Source organism: Genypterus blacodes, unplaced genomic scaffold (assembly GCF_046128005.1).
Source record: "Genypterus blacodes isolate CSIRO-AG114 ecotype Tasmania unplaced genomic scaffold, CSIRO-AGI_Gbla_v1 ptg000112l_1, whole genome shotgun sequence".
NCBI lineage: Eukaryota > Metazoa > Chordata > Actinopteri > Ophidiiformes > Ophidiidae > Genypterus > Genypterus blacodes.
The window spans coordinates 2353060-2370681 of NW_027466916.1; the positions used below are offsets into that span (position 1 = coordinate 2353060).

Consider the following 17622-nt stretch of genomic DNA (forward strand, 5'->3'; position numbering starts at 1 on the left):
TCAACCCGACCTCCGATTGGTCTGTTCCCGTAGGTTTCCCTCAGAACTGCAAGACGCCGATATTGCGTTACATTGTAGCAAAATGGCGGCTGTCATTCAGAATCCACTAAAAGCGTAAGTAATTTAGACATTTAGGAAATTCTCACTTATTACTTTTGTGCCAAGTCGTATATTAAAACCGGCTGCTCGTGCATGTGAGCGTCGGCCGTGTGCATATGGCAGATTAAGCTGTCCGAATTCATTTTGTGTACTTCTTGCATGGTAAAGTCGCCTCGTACAGTTCTTTTATTTCACTAGATTTCAACATTTAGTCTTGAACACGTTCGCGGTGTTGTGTGGCGCTTTTCAATGCACTACCGGAGCTTTTCCCCCCGCTACGATCTTGCATTCAGAACAGAGTGTCGCCTTTCCTGGGCTGTAAATCTATTAGAAAACTGTCGACAACGTGCCTCGGCGCTGCACCGAATCATTTAAAAGCCGATTCTCTTCGTGCTTGGACGGGCGCAGCGGCGGAATATGTTTGGCATTCCTAAAGTCGTTTACAGTTGGTGTAAATTGTCGACATGTCAACTTTGGCTGCTCCGTGCGCAGACGTGGTCAGGACCCGGTAAAGCAAAGGGAGGAGGCATTTTGTATTTGCATGCTTGCTTGCTGGGCGAATTCGACAAAAGTGACAGCAATTTGAGCCCCGTGCTGGAAACACACTGTCAGCGTGTGTTCGCACAGCCCGTGTGTGCGTGGAAAGGTCTTCATCCTCCAACTTACAGCCCTGCTCCACCTTTTTCTCCAACCATTCTCCTTTGTTCCTCTGTGTTGTTTCACCAATTCCACTGGTTAGACATGTAAGTTGAAATAGACCCAACGAGTCTTGACTTTGCATCTATTTTCATGTTTATGTAGGTTGATTATGTGGATGTGTTGATGTACATCCAGGTGGGCATATGGCAGAACGAGCATTGAGGCTGTATTAATAGGTTATGATGGTTCTGTGGGTCCGTGCACTCCACTGTGCCTTTAAGTGGAGGAGTGCTGGAGATTAGCTTGGTCCAGGATCCTGGGCCCATCTGTCAGAGAGATGCTCCGACAGAGAGGAAGTGTTGGGCACAAGCAGGAGAACCATCTGCTCCTCCATGGAGGTACGCTGGCACCTCCACGGACTGCAGCACCACGAGTGGACCACACAGCACCCACACACGCTCGATCGCTATGCTGAGATGATATTGTTGTTACACCCAGGAAAGGATGTGGGATTAGGGCCATGGACGAGCAAATATATGATGTAATAATGTCACTAATCACGTCCAAGGCTTGGGACATAGTAATAATTAGTGTCTGTGGTCTATATCTTCTCAAAAGTCATAATTTATCTCCAACTATCCTTGTTTAAAGCAGTTATTACCCAACCTACACACACGTTGTATGGCTGTGTCGCTTAAACTTCTATATCAAGCTTGGTTGCTCTTGCGATGCACCTGGATATTACCCTGTATAGTCTTCTGCCTCGGGCCTCTGAGCAGCTCCAGTGGTGCAGTTGGTGTTCAAATGTTAAGTGTGAAATGTTAAATATGGAATATATAACCAGAGTTTATTCCGTTCACTCGTCACATGGTGCAGAATGATGTAGGAAAGTGTGTTTCCTTAGTTTAATGTTGGACCACTTCCCCTTTTTGTATGGCAACAAGCTCCTGTGCGTCTCTGCTGTTGAGTTGCTGTTTCATCTTGGACGTTTTAGTATTCTGATGAAGAATGTCTCCTTGCTATAAGCTGTGCTTAATGAAGTGTTTCAATCTGCTATAATTAGCCTCTGTCTCTGGTTTCTGACTTCATTTCACACGTTTGTCAGATTATAATTAGTCACACTTGACACTAATTGGATGTTCCTCCTGTGGACCAGTTTGACCTTTTTTGTATTAAGATGATTCACTTTAGGGGAATGAAATGCTGGTTTCGACTTTGTCATAGAGATGTGGAGGATGAAGAAACGGCTTGCAACGCTGTCAGTGTGTGTGTGTCTGCTCTGTTGCGTCGATGGGAAGACAATAGTCTCTAGAAGCTGCTGATAAAATGGAGTCTGGAATATTTAATTAATAAAGGATCCCATAAAGCCACTCATTAAAGGGTGGCCACAGCTGGAGTATTATTTCTGTTCTATCACATCTCTCCTGACATCACACACCCTTTAGGTCTTCCAGATTGTCAGCTACCTTGTCCCTGGGGTTGAGTAGAATTTGAGTGACTCACATCTGCTGTTTATTGGACGTGCAGTGTGGAGGTGTATGGTCTGGTAAGGCCACGTTGTTCTGATTGGTGTAATCAGGAGGTTGTTGTCAGGATGCAGTCACTGTGTAGGCCCTCCTCCCCCTCCTCCTCCTCCTCATCTTCCTCCTCCTCTTCCTCCTCCTCCCTTGTTATGTGGTGCCTCTAGCTTCCTGTGAAGAAGCAGTGCACTTGCAAATTTGAAGGACTTTCTGTAGCGAGTGTAAGGGACTGAAGTTGGGTCTTCAGATCTCTATCTTACTTTCCATTAAAACGACTAACAAGTTGTTTTTATATAGTACCCTCTAACTGCAATGTGAAGTTTGTCGTCAGATATGCAAAATGCATGTTGACACATGCTCACATCACGGATACTGCCATGTGACACGGTGAACCGTTGACAGGAACACACTGATAGCAGAGGCCCCACTGGCCACAAGATTTGCTTTGGTTCCTCGCCCTTATGCGCACACACACTCTACTTCTCTTCTCATTGGTAAGACATTGATAGCGTGTTGCTCCTGTCTCTCAGGTGCTTTTTTAAAAATGTTTTTGGTCCGTTCTGGATCGCATGTGACTTGTTACAAATATGCAGGGAGCTCATATAGGGGCGATGTGTTTATGTGTGTGGGGGGTGAGAGAAAGGCATGACTTTCTCCCCTCCTGTGCTGCTGGATGTGTCGCTCTTGCCACTCATTACAAGTGTCAGAAAGATCTCTCACCTCAGCCGGCGCACCTGCTGATGGGGGTGGCAGGGCTGTGATGGAGGGCACGTTGCTTGCATAGACAGCCAGCACCCACCCAAAGACCTCAGCTGATTATTTTCCCCCACCCAACCCCCTAAACATGTTTCACTGAGCCAGATCAGCTCTTTGTCTGTTCGACTTGAGTAATCTCAGGAGTGCTGTTTTCTTTGCGCTCCACAGTGCGTAACCTCTGAGCACACACTCGTAGCTGAGACTACTTCAGGGACCTTTTACGACTGGCCTGCTTTCAGTAAGCTGATATGTCACACGGCGTCCCATCAGAGCTGTATGTTGATATAAAGTGAATGACGCTGAACTACAGCGGTTAGTTTGATTGGTATTGGCTGTGAGACCATTACACCTAGTCTACATGTGGTAAAGATGCACCATGAGGATCACAATTCATTAATATATGCATTTTATAGCTGTGTGTGATGATTTTACCCGTGCCTAGTCATTATCTTCAAAGGGACTCCTGCGAACAAGCTACCGGTGAAGGCGCCAAACCTCTGATGTTGTGTGTGAGGATTTGTTTTGAGTGTGTCCTGGTGTGATTCCTCTTGTAAAAATTCCTGCGCTTTAAAAGGGGAGTGATTACATCTCAGAGAAGGCTGTTATATACTAACACTATATGACATCTTTACAAGGCCAAAAGTGGTATTGACATGATTATTAACTACAATGAAACCGCTAACTTAGTTAGCTTGAAACATGAGGAAGAAAAGTCCAGTCTTTATCTGCTGGCTTTTAACCTCTGTTGGCTCTGTCTCTCTCGCTCACTCTCTATCGCTCTTGCTCTCTCTTGCTCTCTTTCTCTTTCTCCCTCCCTCCCTTCCTCCTTCCTTCTCTCCCTCCCTTGCTCTGGTTTGTTCCTGCTACCTTGTTTTTGTTTTAGCTCATTTCTGTGTCCCACACGTTTCCTCCCCTCCCTGTGCTGGGTACCTGTCAGTGTTTACTCTTCCCAGTCACACTGACATGAAGCCGCTCTTTCCCAGAAGCCTCTCACACACTGTGGTTTTTGTCTGAGCTGTGGAGCCGTTGGCTTTGTGTGGGTCTGTTCGTCTGCTGCACGGCGTCTCCTTAAGGAGGAGGGTGAAGACGACGAGTCGGTCTCCCACCTTCCAAGTCTAGTTTAAGATTCCAGGCTCGAGTTGTAGCCAGCAGCTCATTAGTTCCATTACAAGATGGCGGTCTGCTAATGTAATTAAGAACACGTGGAGGAAGTTCATTACATGGATGTGGAGATTGCATGTTCAGACCGGAGGAACTCATGACTGTTATTGACCCTGTGATGTAGCGGTAAGCTGCACACGTCTTATACGTGCTACCTTGTCGCCTTCATCACAGGCTCCAGCTTTTACCCCCACCTTTGATTTTGTCAAATTAGAACCTGCCCTTGTGCTAGGCTCTCTGCTGAGATTAATTAACTGGGCTAATTATCATACCAGGCGTGTGGCAGCGATTGAGGGCTTGAATGTGAAATATCCTCCCCCATTTCACTCTGAATATTAACATTGAAACCCTGAGGGACTGCCAAAATCTCACTGGCACTTAGAAAAGTGGAGCTAAGTGTGAGAGTCTTATCTGCTTGCTGCTCGCTTTGGAGAGGCAAATCTTTATTTCATGAAAAATAACACACAGACTTACCACTTTATTATAACGTATCATTTCATTCGCTACACCGCTAAGATTTAAGGGAATCTAATGCGTTGTGAAACACACACTGCTCCGTCTGTCTTCCTCCTGTGTCAGAGAGGTGTTGATTCAACTCTGTAGTACTCCTTTACCGCCAGGAAGGTATTTGCTTCTGCTTGTGTGTGTTGATTTGTGTTGCTGTGTGTCTTTTGGAGAGGTAGCTAAAATTAGTTTATTGGCAAATTGTTTTAAATAACATTTTGTGGAGAGGTGGGTTGTAGGCAAAGCAACATTTTAGTAGATTTTAAGATCTGGATCATAGTTTTAATGTTATTTAAATTCTAGACCATGGACAACCATTGAGACTGATTGTTTAGTTAACCCAAGCTTACCACTAGATGGTTTCTGAGACTTTGTTAGTCACAGATTCCACACAAAAGAAGCTACCATGAAACAAACAGAGCAGTCTCCTCTACTGTTCAGTATCTTCTGTGTCCACCATTTGCCAAATGCAACACATCTCCTTCACATTGAATGAATTAAATAGTTGATTGCAGCCTGTGGACTATTCTCCCACTCTTCTTCAGTAGCTGTACAAAGTTGCTGGACATTGGTGGAACACGCTGCCGTATGCCAGCATTCCAGAGAATCCCAAACATGCTCAATAAGTGACATGTCTGGTCAGTATGCAGGCCATGGAAGGACTGGAACATGTTCAGCTTTGAGCGGTTGTTTACAGATCCCTGCAACGTGGGGCGGTGTATTGTCATGCTGAAACATGAGGTGATGGCGGTGGATGAATGGCACAGCAATGGGCCGTCACAATATCTGTGCAGTCACATTGCCGTGGAGAAAATGCAGTTGAGTTCGCTGCCTGTAGGATCCGCCTGCCCATACCATAACCCCACCACACCATGGGCCTCTGTGCACAACAGCTGAACATGTGATTCATTGGGGAAGAGGTCCGTCCTCCGGCCTGCAAGCGTGGCTGCCGAACTGCAGACAAACCAAGACCCCAGTGAGTGCGGCGAGCATGCAGATGAGTTTCCCTGAGGCCATTTCTGACAGTTTCTGCTGAAATTCTTCACTTGTGGCATCCAACTGTGTCATCAGCTGTCCTTGTTGTTGACCTCAGACGATCCCACAGGTGAAGCAGTCAGGTGAAGCAGTCAGGTGTAGCGGTCATGGGCAGGCGTGGTTACACACTCGGTCTGGACACTCCTGCACTTTGCATGCCAATCGGATGATCACGTAAATCTTGAGGCATCTGTGGCGTGGTGTTGGAAAAACAGAAAGCCATTTTAGAGAGCCCGTTTATTGAGCCCATTATAGGTAACACCTGTGTAGGAGATGGATTATCAGGACAAAGGAGAAATGCTAACTAAACAGAGCTATAAACACGTTTTTGGGCAAATTTGAGAGAAATTAAATCTTTGAGTTGATAGAACAAATCTTTCAGGTAATATGTAGAAGAATGGAAATGGCCTCAAAAATAAAAGTGTTGAGTTTACAGTATATTTTTGTTCATTGTAAATAGCTGTTGGTTCCCCTGCAAGCAGTGCGAATTGGTAAATCACATCATTGTAAATCCCAATGTGAGTACAGCGTTATACATTTTGTGTTTTCTCATAAACACCTAAAGCGAAGTTATGACAAACGCTGTGTGCCAGATTTAGCCAAGAAGTCACACATCTACACTGCAGAGGAAGTGAGACAGGCCACTACACCAGGCGCCTAGCAGGGCTTCAAATATCTAACTCGTTGAGAGTGAGCTAATTCATGCATATACAGTTTAATGTATAGTCGACAGCATCAGAGCAGGATCCATAAATGTCCCGCCTTTATCATAATATCTATTTCCATTAATATCTCCTCCAGTAATTAAAAGAGAGATCACTCAAGTTACATGGGGGAGCTTTCCAAGGGTAAGGAGCCAGATTATAAACGTCAAATGTACACAGAAATGCATATTCTGGCTGTTCTGGCAAGCTAGTGAGAAATGTTTGGCCCTTGGCAGTTTGTTAGTGGGGCTGTATTGGATTGCATTGTATTGAAAGTACCCCCCCTTGGTGCAGCAGCATGACCACAGCTCACATCCTGTCTAGAATCAGATCACATAAAAAGCCCACAGAGGTAATAACACATTTAAGTTCAGGAGTGGGAGTCATTGCGGTGCTGTAACTACATCGCACTCTTTTTCTTTTTTTTTCACCCCCCTTTACACAAATTCTCTCCAATGGCGAGCCAGGAAGAGGAGAGGGAGAGGGAGAGGCTGGGTTAGCAGCTGGATACGCACAGGCAGATGTTCACCAGCATCATTTGTATAGGGGACTGTTGCTAAGGGGATGGCTTTGCATTCTCAATTCTCAATGGGTGTGTAGTATGAAACGCTTTGGTCTCAAAGAAGGAGCTTCCTCCCGTTCTATCAATCATACTTCTATCTACCAACAAATTGAGTTAATGATCCAGTGGTGGCGAACAGATGTTGGTGGCCTTTGTCCAGATGTTAATACACATGCAAAATGGTGTGAATGGCTGCTGGTGATTTTGCACGCATGGTTGGCCAACTCTTGACCTCTGCTGCGACCCCTGTTGCCCCCCGCAGGTTGGGAGACCAGTTCTACAAGGACGCCATCGAGCAGTGCCGCAGCTACAATGCCCGCCTGTGTGCCGAACGCAGCGTACGCCTGCCATTCCTGGACTCGCAAACCGGCGTGGCCCAGAACAACTGCTACATCTGGATGGAACGCCACCACCGCAGCCCCGGTGCGCAAACACTGCATGCTCACACACACACACACGCGTATAGTACACAAATACAACATGAGGTGGATTGTAGAAGTTGCTTTTGACATTTTGAGCAGTTTTATCAGAGGCTTTTGTAAATTAAAGAAACCTAACAGATAATGAACTAACTGTTTTTGACTTTTGACTTAAAAGTGATACTTTTATACATTTGTATGTTGTTTCTGAGTGTAGGAAGTCTCCCCATAGAGTAAAGTAGCTGAGAGAATGTCGCAGGCATTGTAAAGAAATATTTTACCCAAGGAAATGTTATCTCATAAGGCGTTGCAAGCATAATTCAGTTATATTGGAGAATCCATAAGATATATTTAGCTTCATTTGTTTCGTTCATAGCTTCTGTCTTTGCGCTGCTGAAGAACAAAGCTTCAACTTATTAAAAAAAGTGTTATGATGAGGATATAGAGATTTTTATATGTGGCTGATGCTGGAACTCTGTGTGTGTGGTGTATGTGTGTTCTCTTGTACAGGGGTTGCAGCCGGGCAGATGTACACATACCCCGCCCGCTGCTGGAGGAAAAAGAGACGGCTGCACACGGCCACAGACCCCAGGCTGGGCATCTACGGCCTGCAGATTGGTGAGAACCTGCAACACCTGAAGCTTCTCCCTCTCCTGGAGCCACCTGCCCCTCACCCTCTGCTCCTCTCACTTCCTCCTCTTGCTCCTCCTCCTCCTCCTCCTCCTCATCTCCCACTCGCCACCTCCCGTCAGCTCATGTGATTAGTGGTGATGATCTGGAATAATCTGGCTAAAAGCATATCACGTTGTCTCGGCACACTGAGCAAAAACAGGCTGCCAGTCATTTTTCAGCAGATGAAATGTGGCTATGTTCACCCCGGCTGATAAACTTGTTTTGTGAGGAGTAGAACATGTAATGACATTTACTATTGCTGGGAGCAGAGAGACGGAGTACGGCCAATGCAGACGCTATTTAATAAATGTTATGGAATGGAGTTTGGACTCCTGGCTGCCGCTTGGAATCTCTCCCTGCTCACTCAACACTTTGGTCTCCCTTGTTTCCCTGCCACATCCATCGCTGATTGAGTTTGTCTCTTTCTCTCTCGCTGCTCTTTCATCCCCCAATCGTTCCCTTTAATCTGCCATGCAGGCAGTGCCTGTATGCGCTCAGTGTTTCTGAGCTCCAGTAACTTGTCCGCTCTGTGCCCAAGGCTGGCTTACCCACTGGGATGTTACAGTATCCAGAGGAATGAACTCCACAAAAGAAGGAGGAATCTGTGCTTTCTTTGATGGAAACATTATGCTGCACCTTTCATTCCCTGCTACTCGTGTCAAAGTCAGCATGTGTTTGATACCGGTTCATACCTCAGCTCAGATCTGAGTTGAATTTCTGCTTTGCATACTGGAAGAATGAAGGTTTGCTGTGCTCCGAAAGTCAGCAAGAGGGAAGAGCTGAGAGGGAGAGAGAGAGAGAGAGGGAGAGAGAGAGGGAGAGAGAGTGAGCTTGGGCAGCATATGAACCAAGCCATTGTTTCCCAATCGCACCCTATTGTTGCCTATTGTTTCCCACTGAACTCCACCACCGCCCCACCGTCCCCTCACTTCTTCAACAACAGCATTGTGTGCGGACGCCCTAGCACAGGGGAAAGTCTGATTTAACCTGGCGTCTCTTGTATGTAGCCAGTTGTGCAGCTGGCCAGAGGTGGCTCCGAGTTGTGCTGGCTGGCTGTCTCGCTGGCTCGGCAGCCTGTCTAGCTGTTGGTGTGCTAGAGACTGGGGCTGCATGCAGAATCAGCTCGCTGCTGCAGGCTGCTGCCGGCTCTATTTTTAGCCCCCGAGCTCCCATGGGCTGGGAGGAAGAGGGGGGCTGTCTCGTCGCGGAGAGTTGAAAGTCAACGTGTGCAGACACAATGGTGAGGGGCTGCCGCCGCATGGTGGAGGGGCGTCGTTGGAGAAGCACGTTCTCGCGCCTGCCTCCCAACTATGGAGGCTCGCGTGGCTTCAGCAGCTCTTGTTCAGTCCTCTGAAAGTCATTTAACTATGTGTAGTGGTGGGATGAACAGAGATGAAAGAGCCGATAGAAAGCTGGAGTCAGGCGGCTTTGAACTGCTCTTTTTCAAACATCCGCCAAAGCACCAACATGGACACAAAGCTCTCTCTGGAGGAGTGTAAATAACATGTAGAGATCTGACTGACTGTCAAAGCTTCTGTTTGCTCTGCTTTGTCTGCTCAACCTGCTTGCCTCCTACACTGTTTGTTTAGATCTTCAGCTCAACAGCGTGGGAGTAAATATGCATGATGTGGTCGCCTTAAAGTGATAAGCCACTTCTTGTATCGAGTTAGAAAGATTCCTACTGCTAAAGTCAGGGGCCTCATTTATTCATGGCCCTGCACTATTGACAACAATGGGGGGGAAAGAATGTCTGAGATGTTATCATGAACATAGAGCTGTGAAAATAGTTGTGATGAAGAAAACGTCTATTACAAACGGAAAGGGTGACGGCAGTTATTACGAATTTGCCCACACGTTGGTCTGGGTGTGGAAGAGTGGAGGAGTAATAGAAACATGTCTGCTCACAAAGGTCACATAGAGTGACATGGATGGTTCTCATCACACTCGCTGGATGGTGATGTGAGAAAAAAAAAGACAGAAAAATGTACTCCCTCCTGCTCAGTCACAGGAAATCCTTGTTTTTTTTCCTTCTGTCTAGACGGTGGCCTCATGTCCAAGGACACCTTACCCACCCAGAGCACCACGCTGGAGGCTCTGCTGCGAGGAGAGGGCCTAGACAAGAGGAGCAACTCCAAGAACGACGAGGAGAGCCTGCTGGAGATCCAGGTAGGGGCGTTTGTGTGCATGTTGGATGGATGAGAGCTTCAGCCAAATGGTTCAAATGTAAATTCTCAGCAGTCATCATTGGAATGATGGAGGGTCTTGGCATTCAAAGTGGCTTGTTGGCTGAGTGTCATTCTCTAAAGCATTTAGATGAGTGAGCTACTTCAACTGTTAACGCCCCATTTATAATTTATTATTACTACCGGTAATTAAATTCAGTTTATGCAATTGCAGGGTTCTAATATCCTCCATTATACATTAATGTGCCTTAAATCATAAAACAGGGACTGGGGACAATAATAGTTCAGTTATTCATGGATTCAGATGTAGGAGGTCTGAACTCTGCCGAGTCTAAAGCACATTTATTTAAAACAAAATAACTCCGACTTAACTCAACATCAAATGTAAAGTTTGTTGGCTGAATGGAGAAGAATTGATTTTGTTTTCCACTCTGCCCGGATGTGTTTTTCTCCGGGGTTTAATAATAGAAGTGTGTTGAAACGGTCCTTTCCTGTCTGTGACACAGAGGGTTCTGGAGGCTGACGCAGCCGAAGATCCTTTCAACGACGACAATGACTATGAAGTGGACACTCCCAAGAGGAGATACCGGGGCAAAGGAAGAGTAAGTGAGCAGCAGGAGGACACTTGTTACGCGCTTAAGTAGCCACATAATTACCGACGGGCTCTGCCTATTAAATAGGAACTCAGTTGTAAATGAAATAAGACTCTCAATCCGTCTGTAGAAGCGTTTTTACACCGTCTGTCGTCCTCACGGGTCTCATCCGGCGCTGCGACAGAGAAGTGGACATACCGGCGGATACGTGCAACTGCTTTAGTCTCACAGCCGTTGGTAAATTGTGTGTGTTCGTAGCTGTGAAGACCAAACTCATTTGCTTATCCTTTGTTTATCTGCCTTCCCCAAGCAAATACGTCTGCATTTTTAGTTTAATGCAAATTTGTCCCAAACCGTTTTAAGTGAACTGAAACAGGAGCGATCGCCACACATTAACAAGCATTTAGACTATTTTCCTTATGCAAATTACAGCAGTGGGATTACATGAAATCACAATAAACTCCCTGACTTTGCTCTGGCTTATCACACACACACACACAAACAATCTGCCTTCAGTTTATGTCGCCGTGGTGTCAGAGATGTCGATTCAGCTCGGTGGTAATTGTTGTGGCGCTGTTAAATAAAACTGTGTCGTATTGATCGTGTTTCCAGTGCGACGCCCCCGTCCTGTATGTATGGGACTGAGTGGGACAAAATGTAGAATGAAGGGGCCACGTTGCAGCTTTTGTGTGTGTGTGTGTTGTTGAACGTCTCTCCACTCCTTGTTTCCTGTTTGGCCCTCTTACCGAGCGTGTGTCCTCAGGGTCGCGGTCCGGGCCGCAGGAGGGCGGATCTGGACGACCACGACAAGCCATACGTCTGTGACAGTAAGTCAAGTGTGTGTGTATGCGTGTGTGTTAGTGTCTCGTCGTTTTACTGTGCACATTTGTAAACTGTATGTTGTGTGTCTTGTGTGTGTGTGTGTTAATGCTCAAGTGAACTGACTGACATTGGGAACAGTGTTTTCATAACTTAGATAACTTGTTTTATTGGTTTTAACTGTGCTGGAACAACACACACACACACACAAACACACACACACACACACACACACACACACACACACACACACACACACTCACTCAAGCACACTCAAGCTGGAGCCCTTTTTTTTGACATTTTCTTTGTTTTCTCCGTTTCAGACAGATACAAACAAAAGCATAACTCAAAGTCTTCGACCTCAGGTACGTCAGCTTCCTGTCTCTTCCTGTGTTTGGAGCGGTGTGATGGATTGTTGTGCGATAGCGTTGCGAGTGGCGTGATTATTGATTTAGACTCGATGTTTTCTTTCTTTTCTCAAGCTGAAAAATCGACCCTGCTCTCCAGGCGTCGCTCGTCAGGGCAGGATGTGTTGTCTCCCCTATTTGAGTTTCATTCCACTAACCAACAATTGGAGCTCCTACAGTCTCCATTACTCTCCTTTTGGAAATCGAATCGAACGCTGCGAGTCCAAACAATTGAGATCATTTCCCCGTTTTTGATCCCAGCAAATGAAATTACACTCAACTTTAGTTTAGTTGCTTTCTAACTTGTGGGCAGTTTGCCACATTCTATTTCACAGTCAAAGCATATGAAGAACTACAAGAGCTCTATCTTGCAGAAATAAATGTTACATCATTAAAGCAGTGAAAAGAAGAGGCTGTGTGTCTTATGTGTCTTGTGGTGGCTTTTGCAGTCTGTGGGAGGCGCTACAGGAACCGTGCGGGTCTCAGCTACCACTACACCCACCCCCACCTGGCAGAGGAGGAGCGGGCCGGGGAGAGGGGCTCCGTCTCATCCCGATCTCCCTCCGCACAACAGACGGACAGACCCAAACGTAAGTGTGACTCCCTGCTGACTGTGGGACCACAAAAGAAACGCAACAAACGCATCTGAATTTGCCGACAGTCCTGTTAAGAGCAGCAGAGACATTTACTCTGATGCTCGGGTGAAGCTAATCAATTAACTTAAGTAGCTTTAGCAGTAACAGTGCACCTGGTTTCCAAACCGTGAACTTGACTCCGCCTGTACGTGCGGCCATCTTAGGGTTAAAGACACATTATTCATTATTCCTGTGTGGTGAGAGGCTTTTAAAGGAAGGCAGGACGTTTGGTAGTTGATGTGCAGCAGTGTATGACAGGTGAGCGTACACACAGGGACACTGAGTGACTGAAGAGGACAAGGACCTGGAACATGTCAGGGGTGATGGATATGAAAAGCTGTTAAGACTCTAGCTTCAGGGAACCCAAGTGATATTAAATGAAAGTCTACACACAATGCGTTATCAGGAAATATTTAAATGAAGTCTGCTTTGTCAAATTCCCTTTAATTTCAAACACATAGGAGCTGAATGTCTGCTCACATTCTTAGTCTTGTTAACGACGCAGGATATAAACACGGGCACAGTATCAATTGTCAGGACAGACAGTGTGTGCTGGCGCTTGGTGACCATAACGTCCACTGGAGACGAGCAGCGTTCGGAGACGGCAACAGCTTGACACCGCCACTCGTTGATGTAAACACGCGGGCCGCCCCCACGAGTCTTGCCGGACAGTGATGCCACTGTGTCTGCAGTGTGCGGGCTCGGCGGAACGATGTCCAGGATGTTGTCACTCTCAGGCCTGTCCCTGTGAAAAAGCAGAATACACAACGTTCCCAGAGTAGCTCTCCTAAGCCTGATTTATTCCACTTTATCATCAAGCGAGCGTACGCTGGTGAGCAGCTGTGTCGGGTCCAAAGCCTTCAGAAGAAACCTGTTTTGATTTCCCATCATATATCTGTTTTTCGCTCATTTTACGTGAAATTGCCTCTAAAAAAGTTTTTTTTTTCTTTGGCATTTCCTTAAAGGTCCAAAGGGTCCAGGTGGGACCAACATTCCCAATAACTACTGTAATAAATGCCAGGGCTCAAACAAGAAAACGGGTAAATCTCCCTGCTCAGCCTGCCAATGCACAAGTGAGTCCACACACAGTTTCCTCCCCTGACATGTGAGACGCAGCACAACACAATCTCTTCATTTGTTTATCCAAACTTAGTACGTATGCAAAATCTCCTCACTGTGCAGTCTTCAGTTGTGTGCGTTAATAGTGTGCAGGAGCTTCTGTTTCCTTCCTGTATGCAAACCTGTACAGTAAAATCTGGTGATTTGTTCTGTAATGTCAGCTTGTTCCACCTCATGAGAACTCAAGCAACAGGAAGAACACAGACGGGAACATGCAGCCTCCATGCTTTTTGAATGTAGCAGTTTGAGCGCCGCAACTTAGTTTTTCTTCGGCTTGAGCTCCTACGATGTGTAGTTGTAGATTTTGGTACGTCCTCTGGGCTCCGGTGACTCTTTCCCTCTCCTGTCCGCCACGCCAGCTAACCGCCGAAAGCAGAAGGAGGACGGGGCTTTGGCCGGGGCCGAGGAGCTTTTCGGCACCACCTCGGAGAGCGACACGTCCACCTTTCACGGCTTTGAAGACGACGAGCTAGAAGAGCCCGCCGCCAACAGCAACGGAATATCCAACCGCCACAGATAGAGAGCGTCTGCTAGATCTCCAGAGACTGTTTTTATATGGATGAACCTCAGCAAAAATCTGCTGCTTCTTTTCTGATGGTTTTTTTTTGTTTTTCTCGTTTGTTTGTTTGCAGAAAGCACAAAGTAATGATTTCAGGACAGAAATGCAAGTGGTATTTTATCTACTGAACATTGTTGAATAATTTATGAACCCTTTTTTATATAAATATATATTAACTTTAAAGGCTATGAATGACTGTCAGTGTTGTTGACAGCTGACTCGGCCTCCATGCAAAGCAGAAGTTTTTGCAGTGAAGTCTCTCTTTGTTTTTTGTTTTTCCTCACTGGAGCAGAAGCAGCGTACACGTTATGAACAAAACAACACTGGAGAACACGGACATTAGAACAGTTATCTCACATTTTGTAAAGGCGTGAATGATGAGTTTGTAAAGATGATTGAATGTCACTGCAGACCCGTACTTCAGCTTTTTTTCCCGCGAATGAAGGTCTCCCGGATTTCAAATTGTATGAAAATGAAGGAACCGATGAAAGGACTGCCACAAAACACACAATCAGTTATGGATATGAAGGAGCTTAAACGTAAATATGAGGTGCTGCATAGATGATGAAAGGTAAGCAAAGAGGCTTATCTGCTTTTCTGTCAACATTTGTCTCAAAATAATGCTTTGTTGGAATAGTTCAGTGTAAATGGACTGCAGAGCTTTTCAAAGGTGTGAGTCTTGACCTTGTTGTCTGCTGTGTAGGAGTACCCAGCACATGTGGCCCAAGGGATTGAAGGACCGGTGAAGATCAAGATTTAACCCCACAGAACTAATGAGCTTTCATGTCCCTCCTGAACTGGGCCCGAACTAACTGACTGATGCGGTCGGATAAGCGTCCGCCACTTCTGCAGGCCGCGCACGTGGCCTGCTTGAAGCAACTACTCCCTCGATGATAAATATCGATCACTTCTGAACATTTGAAATGTGAGTACACCCAGCTTCGTTCTGTCCTCTCTGCACTCTGCTGGAGCTCCACTGGACTATGGGAACACTAAAGGCCAGGCCATTTGGACTGTTTGTGCCCGAGGGGTTCACTCAGCCTTGCCCGATCCAGCTCTGCGACTGCTGTGCGAGCTAATGTGACACTACCACATCATTGTCCTCATCACTGTGCCAGCCTGCTGCCCTGCACTGGAAACCAGCTCCGACAGCCATGACCCTCCAACCTGATTGGACCAGTGACCCCTGACCCCAGCCATAGAGATGGTGCACATCTCCACCACTATCACGCACACACCTCTGGACTACTTACTGTATTAATTCCCAGACATGGACTCCAATGTTTTCTCCTTCTGCTTACGTCCCTCTCTCTTTGTTTTGTTTTTTCAGCTCTCGTCCTCCTCTGCCTCTCTGATCTCATTATGACTTGAATGGATCACAGTAACTTTGCTGATTTTTGCATCCTTGTATGATATTTCTTCGTTTTCAGCTGTTTAAAGCTTGGGTTTGGTATTAGTATGACTGACTTCTTGGATTAGTTCGGATTGTATTGATACCTCTGTCCTGATCAGGTGCACAATAGCCACAACTACTCAGGCATCTTTCATTTCCTCTGCTGTTGATTGTTCTGCCACTTAGCCCTGATTCATGTGATTGTATTAAATTGGCAAGCACGCCTCGCAGCGATCCCGTCATAATCAACTCCTCGGAGGGAACCGGGAGGCTGCGGTGTCTCACGCTATAGGAAAACATTGCAATAACAAGCTTCAGCTTTGACTGCTCTCTGTTGATTTATGTGGCATCACACTTTCTTTTCAAGTGTGTTTTGTCTCCGACGCATCTGGAAACAATGTTGTTGCTATTGGGACATCATTTTTGCTCAGATATTTCAAACGCTATGAAATGAAAGCTATAAATCCATGTTATCTGTGACATTTCATTTTAGTGCTTTAGTGGGCCTAATTGCTTTATGGCATTTAGAAGGTGCTTGGAAGTACTGTATCAACGAGCCTTTTAGGTCCATAGGCTGTGCGTACTGTGTAAGAGGTCAGTGTCCTTACATGTGTTGATTCAGTATGCTGCAATGTAATAATAGTGGCTCTGTTTTTGAAGATAACATTAACCCTGTCAGAATGAGGCGTATTTAACATCACTTTTATGTGTCTATGATGACCTGTATAAGTGCTTGTGCATTCAGACCTTTTCCTCAACAATAAGTTCCCTCAGGGACCCTCCACACAGCTTCTCTCCTCTGGAACGGATGTGAGACTCATCCATCCTCTCCTCTCTCTCTCTCTCTCTCTCTCTCTCTCTCTCTCTCTCTCTCTCTGTGTCAGTTATGTGGCGTTTTCCACAATAATATGGGTCAACTGTGTCTACGCTCCAAAGTCATGTCAATAAGTGAACGCATGTGTCGTCAATCGCAGTCTTCAAAAAATTGTTAGTCTACGAACAGGCCTGATGTGGTGCAGGTATATGAACAAAGGAAAAAAAGCTCCTAATGCAAAGTGGCCGATGTCTGCTTGTAAGAAAGGTATCACCAATCATTGAAAAGCCTGTATACCTCGTCAAAGACACAGCAATAGGCCCCGGTACTCTCTTGTCAAGCCTGTTGGAGGGTGGAAAGGAAGGATTGGTGTTGAAACGGAGCCAAGAGGAGATGAAATGGACACGACTGGGCGTTTTGTTTCGTCTTCAGCTGTAAATACCAAGTCAAAAATGGAGAGAATGAAGTCTTTTGTTTGTTAAACTATTTTTATTGTTCTGAAAAAATAAAGAATGAATCTTTCTCCTCGGTGATGTCTGGTGCCATTTTTCACCAGATAAGGTTTAGTAAAAAAACATCTTGGAACCAAATTTTTTAAATGTTTGTACTTGTTTAAATTATTTCTTAACAATGATTTGCTGAATTATATCCTGGAGGAAATGTGCTGTGATTACAATTGCTGAAAGGGTTTGCGAAAGGTGAAGAAGTGCCTGAAGGATTGAAGAAGTGTGAAAGCCTGAAAAATGTTTGATACCTACCTGAATGTAGCCTCACTTCCTTTTCCCCCTTTAGCGTGTATCGTTATACTTCCAAGTACGTTTGATACTTCTGGTCAAAATTGGCACCAGTTGGTTGTAAACCAGTGTTACACGTCCCATGGACCAAATTGGTAATTTTTGTGAAAAGCCCATATCTTGACCAAGAAAGGAGTTCTAGAATTTCAAACACAACATCTAGACGGCACTGCAGTGCATTTTGTCATCGCTATGTCAAGGAATGACAGAATGTGAAAGAAATGGCGAAGAAAAG

The 17622-nt window shown here is 45.7% G+C and overlaps 1 protein-coding gene across 1 annotated transcript; it reads left to right on the plus strand.

The window, feature by feature from the left end:
• The first annotated feature begins 57 nt into the window (after positions 1-57).
• LOC143009647 (zinc finger protein DPF3-like) lies at positions 58-17121 on the plus strand. Its single transcript, XM_076161701.1, has 11 exons — positions 58-114; positions 7243-7403; positions 7910-8017; positions 10110-10237; positions 10761-10856; positions 11611-11674; positions 11990-12031; positions 12523-12663; positions 13674-13781; positions 14187-14957; positions 15090-17121. The coding sequence occupies exons 1-10, from the start codon at positions 83-85 to the stop codon at positions 14345-14347; spliced, it is 1041 nt and encodes a 346-aa protein (XP_076017816.1). The 5' UTR covers positions 58-82; the 3' UTR covers positions 14348-14957; positions 15090-17121.
• The last annotated feature ends 501 nt before the right edge of the window (positions 17122-17622 follow it).